We start from the raw sequence: 17,889 nt of genomic DNA on the forward strand, positions 1-17,889 counted from the left end.
AAGAACTGTTATGTAGATATCACTTTTATCATCTTCTTTTAGGATTCTCATGGAAATATGGGTATGACATTAAACGGCAACAAGAAGTCACCATATGAAATCATCAAAGATGTTTTTATTAAAAAAATTGCCTCGGGTGCGGATCATATTGTATTCCTGACGAATCATGGTGATGTATACACTTGCGGGTGTGCAGAACAAGGCCAATTGGGCAGGACTACGGAAAGAGGAAGTAGTAGAAATGCTAGGAGTGGAATTGGTAAGGGGCAAATAGGTACGGAACAGAATGGACATTTTTTTTTCTTTTGGTGGTGGCTATTTTTGCTTTTTTTGGTATAAGGTTTTTGGGAATTTTAATTGATTAATTTGGCAACAATTTTTACAGTGCCCTGTTAGCAGACCTACTATGGCTTTGACTGTTTTCCTGTCTTTGCTTATTGGGTCTGCCGTAAATTTTGGCGAATGTTCTGTAATGAAATTTTTCGCCTGTCTTTGTCCTAGTGAATTCCTCCACCATTCCAAAGATTTGTGAGCTAGCCACTTTCTTGTAGCAGTTCTTGTTACTGCTGTTCTTGAAAAGCAGTCGGACCAGATGATATTCCTGGGGAAGTATGGAGAGCATTAGGAGAGACAGGAATAAGGTGGCTAGCAGGTCTATTTAATAGAATTATGGAAGTTGGACAAATGCCATACGAATGGAGAAGCAGTATATTAGTACTTGTCTACAAAAACAAGGGAGACATACAGCAGTGCACAAACTACAGGGCTATAAAACTACTTAGTCACACCATGAAAATATGGGAGAGAGTAATTGATAGACAGATACGTGAAGAAACCGAAATATCCGACAAAATCAATTTGGCTTTATGCAGGGCAGATCAACAACAGATGCAATTTTCATTGTAAGGCAATTGATGGAAAAATACAGGAATAAAGAGACCAATGCTCATATGGTATTCATCGATCTTGAGAAAGCATATGATAGAGTTCCTCGAGAGATTCTGTGGTGGGCACTCAATAAGAAAGGAGTCCCTGGCGAATATGTAAAGATTGTGAGAAATATGTATGAGGAAGTAACGACTAGTTTTAGGACAGGTGTGGGAGAGACTGATAAATTTCAGGTGAAAGTAGGATTGCACCAAGGCTCGGTGCTTAGTCCTTATTTTATTCTTATTAGTTTTGGACCAGATAACAGCGAAACTACAGGATAGTATTCCATGGTGCCTAATGTATGCTGATGATGTAGTGTTAATAGGAAATAGTGAAAGAGACTTAGAACAAAAACTGGAACAGTGGAGACAAGCTCTGGAGGAAAAAGGTTTAAAACTTAGTAGGACAAAAACAGAGTATTTGGAATGTTCATTTAAAGATGGAGTTACTACAAATAAAATGGTATCTTTGGATGGTGAAATTATTGTGAAAAGCAATAGCTTTAAGTACCTAGGATCGGTATTACAGAGTAATGGAGAAATAGATGGAGATGCATGCAGTAGAATTAGGGCTGGATGGATGAAGTGGAAAGAAGCGAGTGGTGTGTTGTGTGACAGAAAAATTCCAATGAAGCTGAAGGGAAAATTCTATAAAACAGCCATAAGACCGGCTTGATGCACGGAACTGAATGTTGGGCAGTCAAAAAGAAAGAGGAACAACGAATGCATGTGGCGGAAATGAGAATGCTTAGATGGATGAGTGGAGTGACAATGAAGGATAAAATTAGAAATGAGTATATTAGGGGAAGTCTAGGTGTGGCACCAATTGATGCCAAAATGAGAGAGCATAGGTTAAGATGGTTTGGTCATGTTCAACGTCGAGACGTTAATCACCCAATACGAAGAATAGCTGAAGTGCAGATTCCTGGAAGGAGTAGGAGAGGAAGACCAAAGAATACCTGGGGGGAGACGATAAGGCAGGAAATGTTGGTAAAGGGGATTAACATTGCTATGACCCAAGATAGAGTTGTGTGGAGAAATGCAATTAGGGAAGCCGACCCCGCATAGGGATAAGGCAAAGATAATGATGATGAATGTCATTGATGAGTCTTGTTTGGCCATTTATTCATCTGCTTTTTCATTGCCCTTATGACCCTCGTTCCCCGGTGCCCAGGCTACCGTAACCTTATTACGGCCTCCTAGTTTATTTAGGGCACATCAACAATCCCATACTAGCTTAATTGACCTCTACAGATTTGAGTGCCTTAAGCGCTGCCTGACGATCTGTAAAGATGACAACTGAATGGAACGTTCTTTCCTGCTTTTCTGTTTTTACCACGCAACATCTTACTTGGTTACTTGGATACATTGATTTTTTTCAGAATCCATGTTTCAGGTGTGTATTAGACAATGGAACAAATAAGACCATTGACAAACCTGGGCTTAGTATTCCTTGTTATTGTTCGGTGTTTCAGTAGGTAGTAGTAGTAGGTAAAGTCGGTTCGCTAATCGCAGTATGAATAGGGAACTTGCATACATTTTTAAATTAAAATAATATTAAAAAACATAAGGTAACATGATCTTAAAACGCTTGCATGCGAAAAAAACAAATATTTTTAACCCGTACGCTAATTACGACGCTTTGAAAATGCTATAAAATTCACGGCATTCGTCAGCATTCATTCAATGCTGACGTCACGGACCACGGTCAACCGGGCTAGCAGTCGGAAACAACGCGATTAGGGTAGGTATTACGGGTATATTACATTTTAATCGTATTTAAATGGAAATTACCAGCTATTATCTGTATTCTTGCATAGTTCTACAATCAGTTTATTTAGCTTCAAAGTGAAATTTATAAATCTTTAGAAATTACTAATGTGTTTATAACGTATAAGTACTATTACTCACGAGGGTTTTTCAAAAGAAAGCGATTAGTACAATAGTATATTTTAATCGTCTTTAATTGAAAATTCCTAGGTATTATTTATGTTCATCTTATATATTGTAAGTAGTTCCCCAATCAGCTTAGTTTCAAACTGAAATTGATAAAGTCGAGTGCTACTTTGTAAAGAGTTTAAAACGCATAATATGACGGACGAGGGGTTTTCAAAAGGTCAATCTGACAACTTACCTACCGTTGATGTCTTCATGGTGGCAAATTTTATAAAAAGTAGTGAAAGCTATTCTATTGGAGAAATGCGAGGTATCAAGGCAAATAAGTAAGTATTATCAATAAGCATGTTTACACCGTTTACAACAATAGTTTGGTACCATTATATTATAGTATACGGTTTACCCCGTGGGTTTGATCTACCTACCTCTAATCGAAAGATTTCGTATATCCTGGAAAAGATTACGGTGTAATTTGCATAATAATAAAGAAACCAAATTTGTATGAAGTGTATTATATTTTATTGTAATGTTTATTAGTACCTACTGGAGCCTTTCATTATTGTGTTCAAAGCCTTCTGAGAAAAGATTATGGTGAGATTAGCAGACGTACCGATAGAACGTGTACATAGCCAACAAAACCCTTCTTTACAAAGTTAATAATACGCATAAATAAGCAGAATCATTATTGTAATTTTACAAGTTAATATCTTTATCATCTCAGGTTATACTTACACCGCATCCCTCGGTAGACCGCAAGCTGTAGTAGAAACCCGACTGTAGACCGCATACTATAGTAGCACCAATACTTTTTAGTTACTCTTACTTTTATTACTAAAAGATTTGTTTATTGTTACTTGTTTCTTCTTTGTTCTTCAACACAAGAAACGACAAAAGTAATTTCATAAAAAAGAACTTTTTGATACCTGTCAACAGAGATAAAATGTTAATATTTTGCATGTCACAGAAAAAAATCATATTTGCCACAGAGTAAAACAAGATAATATTATGTACCTACTTATTTAATAGATCTGGAAGAGTATCATATGGAGATGCAGCTGTGGGATGGGTTCAACTTAAGAGGAGTAATAATATATGTACAGTAAAAGTTAAAATAACACCTGAACTTGGATAAAGTATATTACACACTAAATACACAAAACTGCACTAAATACAATAACATAAATACCGAGCAAACAACACAGTTATTCGACACGCACAACTGGCAATGGCAAACTGCATTCAATGCAATAGCCCACTGAGCGGGCGAACGATACGAGTGGTCTGTGACGTCAGACCCCAGCTCGCGCTTTTGACATTGTTTGAAACGGAAATTTTAGGCGCGGAATTTTGATCAGATGTTGTACGTACACTGTTCATTGTACATAAATTAACAATTTTATGCAAACAATTTTTTAGTGCAAGTTCCCTATTGTCTAGTATATTTACTACCTAATTATTTTTTGCGAAATTTTGACAGACTAGAATTGGCTTAAAATTACTATACAACCAAGCACACATGCTCATGGCTATGAATCTGTCAAAATTGATCCGAAATGAGCGAATCGACTTTAGTAGTAGCACAGTATAATGCTAAAGAATCAGTAGGGTTACTTCACGAAAATCCTTGTCCTCTATGTTCCACTTTGGTGACGGCGCATCAAAAATTTTAGTCCTTTGCGCAGATGAATGACAGTTAATGGTATCCTACGTTTGCTGTGATTGGTCGTTATCGTAGCGCATTCAAAATTTTGTCTCAGGGGTGGTTTGCAAAATTGGAACCGTCAAAATTCTAGAGTGAATTAACTGATTCTTTAGCATTAAACTGTGGTAGCCTTTAAAAATGTAATAATTTAACATCGACTAAGGGCCGGTTGTTCGAACGCTAATCAACAATGATCACTATCAAATATTTAATTACTGTCACAACTGTCAACGTCAACTTTGGTTGGGTTACTGAAAACATAATTGATTAATTATGAGATTAGATAATCAATTAACATAACAATTGTTAACATAATTGATTAACTAATTTCATAATTGTAATCAATAATTATGTTTTCAGCAACCCAATCAAAGTTGACATTGACAGTTGTGACAGTAATTAAATATTTGATAATGATCATTTTTGATTAGCGTTCGAACAACCGGTAGTCCAGAAAGCCACTGCGCATCCGCTAGGAAAAATATTCTAATTCGGATTTTTGGCACAATCTTACTCAAAAAGGACCCCTTTTAACAAATTTGCATGTTGCCAGGACCAAAAGGTGGTCAAAAATTTTTTAAACGTTTTTTTTTGTTTTTTTCCTAAAATTATTTTGTTTTGCATGGAAAAAAGTTTTTTTAGGGTTTTTGGATCATTCCAAATAGAAAAGGTCTTTAGTGACTTTTCTCTAAAAATTATAGTTTTTGACATATAAGCGATTAAAAATTGAAAAATTCCGAAATCGGCCATTTTTAACCCTCAAAAACTATGTGAAAAACTGAAAATTTGAATGTTGCCAAGGAAGGTAGATATTCTTTAAACATCGATTGATGAAATTCCGAAGAGTTTTTTGCAATACAATATTTAAAACTACTTTATTTTTTAATTGCTAATCAAGCGTGCGCGACACTATTTTCCACCGACAGTATGGTGCAAATGAAAGGAATAAATTCGTTATTTCGTAAACCGGCGACTTTAAGGAAAAATCCTGAAACAGGTCGATTTTTATTTTTAAGTTATGATATTGTGGCATATATGTTATACTAGTGACGTCATCCGTCTGGGCGTGATGACGTAATCGATGATTTTTTTAAATGAGAATAGGGGTCGTGTGGTAGCTCATTTGAAAGGTTCTTGAATTCTCTATTCAGTAATGTAAACATTTACATAATTATTTATACAGGGTGTCGTTCTACTTCTTTTTTGTCAAATAATTTAATTTAATAAAAAAATTTTGGACACCCTGTATAAATAATTATGCAAATGTTTATATTACTGAATAGAGAATTGAAGAACCTTTCAAATGAGCTACCACACGACCCCTATTCTGATTTAAAAAAATAATCGATTACGTCATCACGCTCAGACGGATGGGGTTACTAGTATACCATACATGCCACAATATCATAACTTAAAAATAAAAATCGACCTGTTTCGGGTTTTTTTCTTAAAGTAGCCGGTTTACGAAATAACGAATTTATTCCTTTCATTTGCACCATACTGTATACACATACAACGGTGGAAAATAGTGTCGCGCACGCTTGATTAGAAATTAAAAACAAAGGAGTTTTGAATATTATATTGCAAAAAACTCTTCGGGATTTCATCAATCGATGTTTAAAGAATATCTACCTACCTTGGCAACATTCAAATTTTCAGTTTTTCACATAGTTTTTGAGGGTTAAAAATGGCCGATTTCGCAATTTTTTAATTTTTAATCGCTTATATGTCAAAAACTATCAACTTTAGAGAAAATTCACTAAAAACCTTTTCTGTTTGGAATGATCCAAAAAACCTAAAAAGACTTTTTTCCATGCAAAAAAAATAATTTTAGGAAAAAAACAAAAAAAAAAAAAACGTTTAAAAAATTTTTGACCACCTTTTGGTCCTGGCAACATGCAAATTTGTTAAAAGGAGTCCTTTTTGAGTAAGATTGTGCAAAAAATCCGAATTAGAATATTTTTCCTAGCGGATGCGCAGTGGCTTTCTGGACTACGGCCCCTAGTGTCACAATAATAATTGTAAAATTTATTACTTCAATTAAGTAATTTAAGGGTCATCTCACCTCAAATTTTAGAAACCAGGAAAGTGTTACGAGAAAATCGGTCCCAAAGTTTTATTTTTAATATTATTTTAATTTTATTAAAAATAAAACTTTGGCTTAATTTTTAATAAATTTATACAATTTTACATTGGAAGTTTTTACTTCATAGTACGTTTTTTTCATGTTGTGGATATTTTTCGCTTATTTGCATGTGTTTTTGATGCTTGTTTTAAGTAAACTAGGATTTTCCACCTTTTATGAGAAAGAAGAGTATTTTTTTTTCAGAAAAACTTCTAAAACCGCAACCTATTAGTCTGAAAGCAAGTTTACGATTACATTTTGACAACATTTGGGCATCAAATTATGGGACCTTCTGTAAAGTAGCCAACAGTGAAGATATGTATGTATTTGGACTCAACAATTACAATCAAATAGGTAAGTATTACAAAAATCTTACTTACTCTTTTAACCATGTACGAGGGTTGTCATTTTAGTTTTGCATATAGCCATAAACACAGAAAATGTATAGACTTAAAATACTTTATAGATTTTCAAAATATGTCCCACCAAGATCGATACACTTTTGCATATTATGTCCAAACCAATTGGTAAAATTTATTCCAGTTATTCCAGTCTTCAGTTGACATCTGCAAAATCGCTGTTTTAAAGCCATCGATGGCTTCTTCTGGCGACTGGAATCGCTGCCCACGCATTGAATTCTTTATCTTTGGGAACGTGAATAAATCGAAGGGACTTAGGTCGGGGCTATATGGTAGATGGTTTAACAATTCAATGTTTTCAAGCTCCAAAAACTCTTTTGTCTTTTGGGAAGTGTGAGCACTTACATTGTCCTGATGTAGGATGATTCGCCGTTGTGTATTGCTTTGTCAGTTTCGCGATAACTTCTGGTAAACAAACTATTATATACCAATCAAAAGTAACCGTTCTTGGATTTTCTAAAGCAATTATGCCACATGTCCATATTTTGACACAAAAGTTACGACCATTTTCTTTGACACACTGCAGTCACTTTTGTTGGTTTTTCCACATCGTGAAACACCCACACAACGGATTGGCGTTTATTTTCCGGTTCGTATGAGTAAATCGAAAATTCATCACCACTAACAAACAATACTATAAACGTTTTTGGAGATTCCTTTGTTGAACTCTTCCAATGTTTTTCGACATCAACTGACGCTGAAGGGGTGCCGGTTTTCAATACACCTTCATGGAGAGTCTTGAATAGATATCAGTGTCTCTTTTCAGCGGTTTTCACTTGCAGTAAGTTCAATGTGCCGCTAGCCTTCGATTGCTAAGTAGAGAAACTTTTAATGAACTTTCATAAGGTGCTGTAATTCTGGCCTGTTGAATTGGTTAGTTAAATAAAACACTTGGTATTTTATTATGACTGTAATGGAAGTTGAAAGGGCAAGAAATAGAACATTACATGAACAGTTGAGTAAACAGCTACCGTAAATCGCCACAACACGACTTTTTACACATTACTGGCATTATTTGCAACGTGCAACGTGGAGAAAATGCTCTCCGAAAAAGCGTAGTAAAAGATTTTTGGTGTGTTCGTAACAAGTGTCGATAGCTGACTGCCGACTCCCGCTCACCCCATATTCCGCTAACTACTAGGCCCTCGCATGGTAGGCGGGAAGTCAACAAGTTCTTAGAACTTGATCTACAGACACTGCGTAATAAAATTATTTATATTTTTGTCAGAGGCGTCGCGGTATAAATATTATTGGTGAAATAGAATTATTTGTTTGGAGACTACAGTTCTCCAAGAGACGCTAACCGCTTTTTGCTCTTGCTCTGAGCAAATGAGGAATCCAACGGGAAACCAACTTCGTAACACCCAGTTCTTCATGTAGGATCTTTTGGATCGAGGTCTTTGAAATGCTCAAAGATGCCTCTATCTCCCAGTGTGTTACACGGCGGTCATTCTTAATTAGCTGACGAACCGCATCAATGTTTTGCTGTGTGACTGCTGTTTTGGGTGGACCTGGCCTGGATTCGTCGCTGAGACTGAAGCGACCATGTTGAAATTCGTAATACCAGCGGGAAATAGTTGACTGGTGTGATGCTTCATTCCCAAACACAGAAAACATTTCAGCTAGATATTGTTTTAACTATTTAGAATGGGAAATAAGCCACAATATTATTAAAAAATGATTTTTATTAACGTTTCGACGCCCAAATCGGGTGCCGTTGTCAAAATACAAAATACTATTGATAGTATTTTGTATTTTGACAACGGCACCCGATTTGGGCGTCGAAACGTTAATAAAAATCATTTTTTAATAATATTGTGGCTTATTTCCCATTCTAAATAGTTACTATCAATAGTATTTTGTATTTTGACAACGGCACCCGATTTGGGCGTCGAAACGTTAATAAAAATCATTTTTTAATAATATTGTGGCTTATTTCCCATTCTAAATAGTTAAAATTGTAAAAATGCCACAAGAAAATAGCTTCAGAACAACAGCTAGATATTGTGTTGGAATAATCCTCTCCGAAAATTATAAAAAGTTGCTCGAAAATGTTCTCGGCTAAGATCCCATTTTTTGACCGACTTGCTAATTTCAAAAATTCACTGTATCTACACGACTTGTTATAACGCAATGAAACTCTGGATTTATGTCAACAAAAGATTGAGGTTACATTTGTGTTGGAAGGTTTTATTGGTGGGGCCTTCTAAGCGCCTATATGCAAAACTAAAAATCAAACTTTGTAAGGCAGTCTCATTCTTTATGAACCATCTTTTATATGCAGAATATTGAATGGGTATTCTACTATTTCAGGACTAAAGGAACTCAATCCGTACTTTATGCCGACACTTTCCAAAGACTTTTCCAAATACAACTGGGATACAATCAGTAGTGGGCAGCACCATACCATAGCTCTGGACGTAGATGGTAAGGTTCACGCAATAGGTAGGAAAGACTATGGACGATTAGGTTTAGGAAAGGACTGCGAAGATGCTGTCGAGTTAAAACCTGTTGACACTCTGGAAGGAAAGAAGGTAGTAAACGTTGCTTGTGGATCCGCGACATCGTTTGCTGTGACTGAAGAAGGTATTATTTATTTATGTAAAGGTTGAAATAGTTTTGTACCGGGTGTCCCAATAAGAATGGCTCTCGGCCATATCTCGGCAGTTTATAGTAGAGCTTTGAAATCAAAAATTTTTTAACAAAAGTTGCCTCAGGAAAAGCCTGGAAATTATTTTCATAATTGTGGGTCCACCGCTAGAGGGCGTAATTGAATATCAAAAATAAAAAAATCTAAATTTTACAAAATTTTCCTAATGAAGGGGCACTGGAAATCCGATTATTGTATTCTTCATCAAATTCTGCGCATATTTGATTTAACAAGTTTAACTCTACCTTTGCCAATAAGAGGTGGGGGTGAGTGGGAACCTTGTTATGAAAAAATGGCTGTAAGTCCGGTTCTGCTACATCAAATTTTGAAAACTGGGTCTTGTTGAAGACAGATCTTTTTCTTCAATGTAAGCGTGATAATTTTGAACCATCCTAATAAGTAATAAGCCAGCTGGGATGCGTTATTTAATTTTTTTCAGAAATCTAGTTTTCTTTGGAAAATATTAAATACAAGTATGCATTTTTAATCATACTTTATAAAATTAGATTAAATTAGCAATAGAATAGCGAAAACCGCATGTCGATACCTTTTTTCTCTCAAGATATCTCGAGAAACGTGTAAATTTTATACATAACTGTTACTATCACCGGTAAACTAAGTTAATGAAAAGTAGTGTGCTGTGGAAAAAAACAAAATAACATTTTCCAGATGTCAACGTATAAAAATATAATTAATTAAAACAACAATATAAAGAGAAACAATACTATTAAAATTAAATATAACACAGAACAAAAAGAACTACTTAGTGACGACCTAAATATTCAAATTGTTGCCCATCATACACTACTCTAGAATACATTATCCAGAGAATACTAAACGCCATTCAAAGCATATCGAGAGCAGAAATTGAGACTGCTGTTCAATCTACTCTTGAAAGAGTAAATGTTTGCAACGAAAATGATGGGCAAAAATTTGAACGTTTATGTCATCACTAAATAATTGTTTTTATTTCTTTGTAATAGGGCTTTTCAACGCTTCTCATTTGTTTCGAGCCTCTGTCATATGCCGTATAATCCGTGTATAATATTAATATACGAGATATGAACTAGGCTCGAAACAAATGAGAAGCGTTGAAAAGACCTAATATACGTTGACAGCTGGAAAATGTTTCTTTGTTGTTTCCATAGCACACTACTTTTAATGAATTTCGTTTACCGGTGACAGTAACAGTTATGTTTTTAAATTTACACGTTTTGTAAGATATCTCGAGATAGAAAAAAGGTATTAACATGCGGTTTTTGCTATTCTGTTGCTAATTTTGTCTAATTTTGTAATATGGTATTAAAAATGCATGTTTGTATTTAATATTTTTCAAGGAACACTAGATTTCTGAAAATAATTAAATAACGCCTTCTAGCTGGCATATTACTCATTAAGTTGGTTCGAAATCATAACTTTTACATTGACGAAAAAGATCTGTCTTCAACAAGACCAAGTTTGCAAAATTTGATTAAGCAGAACCGGACTCACAGCCAGTTTTTCATAACAAGGTTCCCACTCACCCCCACCTCTTATTTCCAAAGGTAGACCTAAACTTGTCAAATCAAATATGCGTAGAATTTTATGAAGAATACGACGATCGGATTTCCAGTGCCCCTTCATTAGGAAAATTTTGTAAAATTTAGATTTTTTAATTTTTGATATTCAATTACGCCCTCTAGCGGTGGTCCCACAATTATGAAAATAATTTCCAGGCTTTTCCTGAGGCAACTTTTGTTATAAAATTTTTTATTTCAAACTTTTGTACTTTTGAAGTGTGTAAAATAAATAATTCTTAGCTGAGCGCTTTCGGCTTATAAAGCCATCTTCAGAGCTGTGGTCAAAAAGTTCAAAATACCACTATGAAGAGAGATGGATCCCATGTACGATATAAAAATACTTCTATTTCTTATGCAGTTTTTTAATGATGGGAAAAATCCTTGTCTGTCTGTTGAAAAAATTTCTCAATTTTGCTGTTGGTTTTTGTATTCGGAAAAGTTAAAAACATCAAATACGAGCATAAAGGACTTCCACACAAAAAATTACATTATATATAACGAATATTTGATCATGGTAAGGTCAAGAAACCCTACCATCTGAAATGTACGGTGTCATGACTCTGCATGCTGACACCGTATACTTCAGATGGTAGGGTTTCTTGACCTTACCATGATCAAATATTCGTTATAATGTAATTTTTTTGTGTGAAAGCCCTTTGTGCTCGTATTTGATGTTTTTAACTTTTCCGGCTACAAAAACCAACAGCAAAATTGAGCAATTTTTTCAACAGACAGACAAGGTTTTTTCCATCATTAAAAAACTGCATAAGAAAATAGAAGTATTTTTATATCGTACATGGGATCCATCTCTCTTCATAGTGGTATTTTGAACTTTTTGACCATAGCTCTGAAGATGGCTTTTAAGCCGAAAGCGCTCAGCTAGGAATTATTTATTTTACACACTTCAAAAGTACATTTCTCCTTGTTTACTTGTATTATTTATTTATTTATAAAGCTTAACAGACCTTGAAGGCCTAGGGCTGAAAAGTTAAATTTTTCATTATAATTACTATTTACATTTCTTCTTCTCTTCTTGCTCATCCTGTTTGCACCCACTCCTGGACAAAGGCCTCTCCACGAGTTCTACATTCTTCTCTGTTTTGTGCTACACCTCAAAGAAAAATTATAGTGAAATTTGTGCACCCCCTAAAAATTTTATGGGGTTTTGTTCCCTTAAACCTCCTCAAACTATTGTGTACGTGCCAATTAAATTACTATTGTGGTACCATTATAGGTATGGATCCCGCGTATGAAAAAAAAGTTGATTAATAGCAAGCTGAAAATTTGTTAATAGCTTAAGAGTGTCTAGTTGGACAAACTTTGATATATGGGAACACTGGAACAGGGGAAGTTTTAATTGTGGAACAGGTTAAAAATTTGGAACGGTCAGACCACGAAAACGGCACATGTATTTTGTCCGACAGAACAGACTTAAACTCTCCGAACAGAGATTAAACTCTCATGCAAAAATCAGACTGCTATTTATCACCAAATGGGCATTTTAATGAGTGGAACATGTAGATTATTTCAAATGACAGGAATTATGACAGGTGATAAATAGCAGTCTGATTTTTGCATGAGAGTTTAATTTCTCTTCGGAGAGTTTAAGTCTATTCTGTCGGACAAAATAAATGTGCCGTTTTCGTGGTCTGACCGTTCCAAATTTTTAATCTGTTCCACAATTAAAACTGCCCCTGTTCCAGTGTTCCCATATATCAAAGTTTATCCGACTAGACACTCTTAAGCTATTAAAAAATTTTCAGCTTGCTATTAATCAACTTTTTTTTCATACGCGGGATCCAGACCTATTAGTTAAATTCAGTATTTTCAAAACTTTTTTGCCTCTTAGTACTTTTTCGATAAGACTGTTTTTATCGAGTTGCGGTTTTTTTTAATATGTTTACATAAAAAATTGATGGGGGTTTTGTGCCTTTAAACCCCCCAAATGTTTGTGTACGTTCCAATTAAACTATTACTGCGGTACCTTAGTTAAACACAGTGTTTTTCAAACTTTTTTGCCTCTTTTATTTTTTCGATAAGGCACCTTTTATCGAGATGTGGCTTCTTTTGTAATATGGTAATATTTTGTAATATACCTAAAAATGTAAATCATAAATGAATTTTCATATTATTATTACCAAGCCTCCATAATCGTACTTAACCATATACAAATATGTGGTGGATTTGACAAATATCCCAATATCTCGATAAAAACTGACTTTTCGAAAAAGTACTAAGAGACAAACATTTTTTAAAACATTGTGTTTAACTAATGGTACTACAATAATAATTAAATTGGAACGTACACAAAAGTTTGGGGGGTTTAAAGGAACAAAACCCCTATAAAATTTTTAAGGGGTGTCCAAATTTCACTATAATTTTTTCTTAAGATACTACTGCCATAAGAATGCCACATGTCCATTTTCAATAAAAAATCTCTAATATTTTTCGATATATTGGAAAAAATCGATTTTCATTTTGTAACTTCTAAGGGCTGTAACTTTTTTTATGTGCACATTTGTACTAAGGTAAGTTGGGTTCAATCGAACTATTTTTGGTCCCAGAATATGTGATTAAATTTATGACCTGTATTTTTGTTACACCCTGTGTATTGCTCTTTTTATTTTCCTGTCCCATCTTTGTAAAAGGTATATTTCCGATTTTTCAGAAACATTCATGTTTCGCATGCATATGTAGCTGTAGGCCTGTTAACTGTTTTGTAGATTCTAATTTTTGTTTTTCTTAAGACATGTTTGGCTTTCATTAATGAATGCAATGCTCCATACTTTTTACTTTCTTACTTTTATTCTTATCCTTATCCTATCCTTTATTCTTCATCCTTACTTTTTATTTTCTTTTGCTATTCTTGCCTTTGTCTTCCCCTCCCCATTTGTCTTTTCATCTAATTTTACACAAGGCAAGTAAATTCTAAAACTCTTTTGAACATGCATGTTCAAATGGAATAGTGGTCAGCAAGTCAGATCGGAATTTGTAGGAATTGTTATTCTGTAACTCATCTCGACCTCGGAATTTTTTCTTAGGGAAGCAACTTACTTTTACCGTGCAATAATATTTTATGTTCAGGGATAAAGTCTACTATGTAATTTAAATGCTCAGCAGATTTTTTTCGTTGGTGTTCGTGTTCCCAATCGGTGTTCCACTTGTCATTTTTATTCTTGTTATGTTGAATTTGTCAAACTTAACCAAACCTATCCAAAACAAAGCAAAAATTTCTTCATTTTTGATGAATTCTGCGCATAGAACACTTTGCAGTGCGGTGTTGCCACCTCCTCCTGAGCGCGTCAAATAGAAGTTGGCGTTTTCGATTTACACTGATTACGATGTGAGTCACGGAATGTCAATCCAAACACGAAAACGACGCTGATATTTAACATTCCGATTTCGGGTAATTACGATTTGACTTGGTTATTTCTATTCGATTTGTTAAAAGTTGCAGAATAGGACTGATCGTCTGGCGGCTTGTTAGTCCTACTCAACAAAATCTATATAACCCCATGTATTTCTTATGAACGACAGAAGCGCGCCGATCCCATGCCTTACTCGATAGAATGAATCGTATATCGGCAGTCGAGTAGCCACCCATGCCCGAGAGGTTCGGCAACACTGATCTTCATAAGCGCAATGTTCTATTCTTAACCTGAAACGCTGTATAGACTCGTTCGAAGCTTTTACCAGCTGTATATGCCTTTATTCTATTTCTAGTTAGATTATTTTACAGATTATTCTTTTTAGGAGATTTGTATGGATGGGGAATGGGAACCAACGGCCAACTAGGCACAGGCGAAGAAGACGATTGCGAAATTCCAACCCTAATAAAAAGTAAACAATTACAAGACAAAAAAGTATTTAGAGTTAGTAGCGGTGGACAACACACAGTTATTTTGGCCATTCAGAGAGACATCAATGGTCACGGAGACTCCTAAAGTTAAAAAAAATGTTCTAAAAAATAATTATTGACTGCCAAGTTCACGGTTACAAATTTTGCAGTAATTTATTTTGGGTATTAAATATTTTTAAATTTTATAACTTGGTAATATTGATTATTTTTTGGAAAAATCGTATTGAGTGCCTGGTTTCATGTGGTGAACAAACAGAAACAAGTGAAATATACAGATTAGTAAAATTTTAAGTGTATTTATGTATGGAGAGCAATAAAAACGTGTATTTTTAATTGTTTTTGAGATGATTTCTCAAATATTTTTCTTGTGAGTTACGTATGCAGTGGTCTAGTACTTTTTACGTTTATTCCATGGTTGAATTTGTTGTTTAAAATTAATTAAGTTCTTTTTGTATTGTTTGTTGACATGTTTTTGATCCAAAAAAATTTCTTGTGTAGCCTAAATACAAGTTTTATCTTTATTGTATGTTTGGAGTTTACTTTATTGGTAATAAGCGGTCCAATAGATACTACAGTGGTGTTAAAAAGTCCTGCATCACCTTACCAAATACGCGGTCTGTCGTCGATTTTTCCTTGTTCAGCATACTTCTTAATGACTCTAATTACTGTAGATTGATTACAGTTTACTGCGGATGCTATTTCGCGACTAGATTTGTTGTTTTTATGGTGAAAAATAATTTCAAAACGCATTTCGTTCGATAATTTAGTTTGTTTGGTCTGGGATGACATTTTGACTTTTTTTATCAAAAATCAAAGAGCGAATAAATGTGTTAGGGCAACTACAGTGTTTATATAGTCAAAATATGTGGCAACTTTGTCATTAAGATTCAATTTAATAATACTTTAACGACTTAATAATCACCTCATAGAATTTTGAGCTAGTAATTAAAAAAACATTAGTAAGTATACTCCACTCCTTTTTAACACCACTGTGTATACTCCAAAACCTTCAAGTCTGTCGTGGTATTTATACTATTTTCATTACTTGTGCATAGGTGTTATAATTGTCGCTTCTACAGTAATCCTCATTCCACTGTTTGTTGAACTTTATCACAACTCTGTCATATGTAAATTCCCAGACTATCGATTTTCATTCTGTCTATTGTCTTTGCTAAATGTTTAGTTTTCCAGGTAGAGAAAAAATTCTTACGTTTCTTGTTTCGACTTCTTAATTCAAATTGTTGTGAGTAGGCATATATTTATATCTGATATATCTCTCAACAGAGGGCGTTGAAGCAATTTAGTTATATTGCATTTTCTGAGATGTCTGTCTAGTTTCATCGCAATATATAACACAGTAAGTTTTTTTTAGTTTCCCTTGCTTCGTTTTGCTTTGGAATTACTATACTACCTCTTGTAGTAGGATTTCAATTACAGTAGAACCCCGATTATCCGGGTGCGGATTATCCGTGCTGCGGATTATCCGTGCTATGATTTTCTATTACTCAAGTTGTGTTTTTGAGGTTTTATCAAAATAGCGTCATCGTAAATCACTTGACGGAAACTCTATATGACGAAAGCGAGACTCATAATGAAAGATTTATTTTTTTCTGTTATGTTTTGTGGTAGGTACATATGTATGTGTATACGTACATATATATTATACATAAGCAATACATGTTCGGATTATCCGTGCTTTTCAATTATCCGTGCTTTTCAATTATCCGTGCCACCTTTCGGTCCCGAGGAGCACGGATAATCGGGGTTCTACTGTATACAGTGCTAGTTAAAAGTCCCCCCCCCCCTTCGAATCTTTTGAACGGTTATACTCATAATAGTGGATTTTGGAGGAAGGAAATATAAAAGGAAACACAGGTGACGTAATAGTGACAGATGACATTACAAAGCCACTTTGACCGATTATTTTAAATGGGACCTTACGGCAAGTGATGTCTCGTTTGAGAGGCATTGAAAATACCCATTCAATCATACTCATTTTGTTTGGGTTTAAGTTGATTTTGATAAATAAATTAAATAAAAATAAAATTGTAATTTCGTATTTATTAATTAATAAAAATTCAAACGTCCGCCTATGGTTACTTGTCAAAAAAGTTGACGTTTTTCAAGTCTCTAGTTGTTTTTACGTCAACTACTCTTACCAAGTCCATGGGAATGATGATCTTACAAAATAATTTTTGTCGTCTTAATACAATTGCAAATATATTAAAAATGGGCTAGTCTATAACTATGTCTATAGCTAGTCTAATGGGCTTTTTTAATAATGATACCATGGGAATTTGGTGTTCATTGCTAGAGTTCTGATACATAAGTTAAATAAATGTTATTTTTAATACATATTTTCTACTGCAGATAAAATTTTTTGTTTACTTGTAGTTTCGAATATATTTTCTCTGTTGTATTGTGTATCGAAAGTAATTAATACTTTCTATTAATAATTATTTCATTTTTAAATCAATATGTTTGAAAATTTTAGTGTTAAAAGTTGTTTGTTTTGGATATATATTCAAAATCTATACTATTTGTGCCTTTAGTGCAGTCACCGAAGGTGGAGATGAGCTTTTACCTCCGATTTCGCTGAACCTCAATCGATTTGCATGAAAATTGGTGAGTGGTTAAAGGATATCTAGAGGAACAAAGGTGACGTGGTGCCAACTTGCGCTTTTACCCTTGAGGTGGATGCCACCCCTTCACGGGGGTGAAAATTATTTTCTTAAAATTAACTTCATAAT

The 17,889-nt window shown here is 34.4% G+C and overlaps 1 protein-coding gene across 2 annotated transcripts in view; it reads left to right on the top strand.

The window, feature by feature from the left end:
- Positions 1-15,472, top strand: part of LOC114329778 (regulator of chromosome condensation) — a 47,203-nt gene extending 31,731 nt beyond the window's left edge. The window contains exons 5-8 of one of the 2 annotated variants that reach the window (XM_028278988.2): positions 43-274; positions 6,857-7,006; positions 9,385-9,657; positions 15,034-15,472. In XM_028278988.2, the coding sequence (XP_028134789.1) occupies positions 43-274; positions 6,857-7,006; positions 9,385-9,657; positions 15,034-15,224 (846 nt within the window). In that variant the 3' untranslated portion in view covers positions 15,225-15,472. The remainder of the gene's footprint in view (positions 1-42; positions 275-6,856; positions 7,007-9,384; positions 9,658-15,033) is intronic. The other variant, XM_028278989.2, reaches the window with a different exon arrangement.
- The last annotated feature ends 2,417 nt before the right edge of the window (positions 15,473-17,889 follow it).

Source organism: Diabrotica virgifera, chromosome 9 (genome assembly GCF_917563875.1).
Source record: "Diabrotica virgifera virgifera chromosome 9, PGI_DIABVI_V3a".
NCBI classification, from domain to species: domain Eukaryota; kingdom Metazoa; phylum Arthropoda; class Insecta; order Coleoptera; family Chrysomelidae; genus Diabrotica; species Diabrotica virgifera.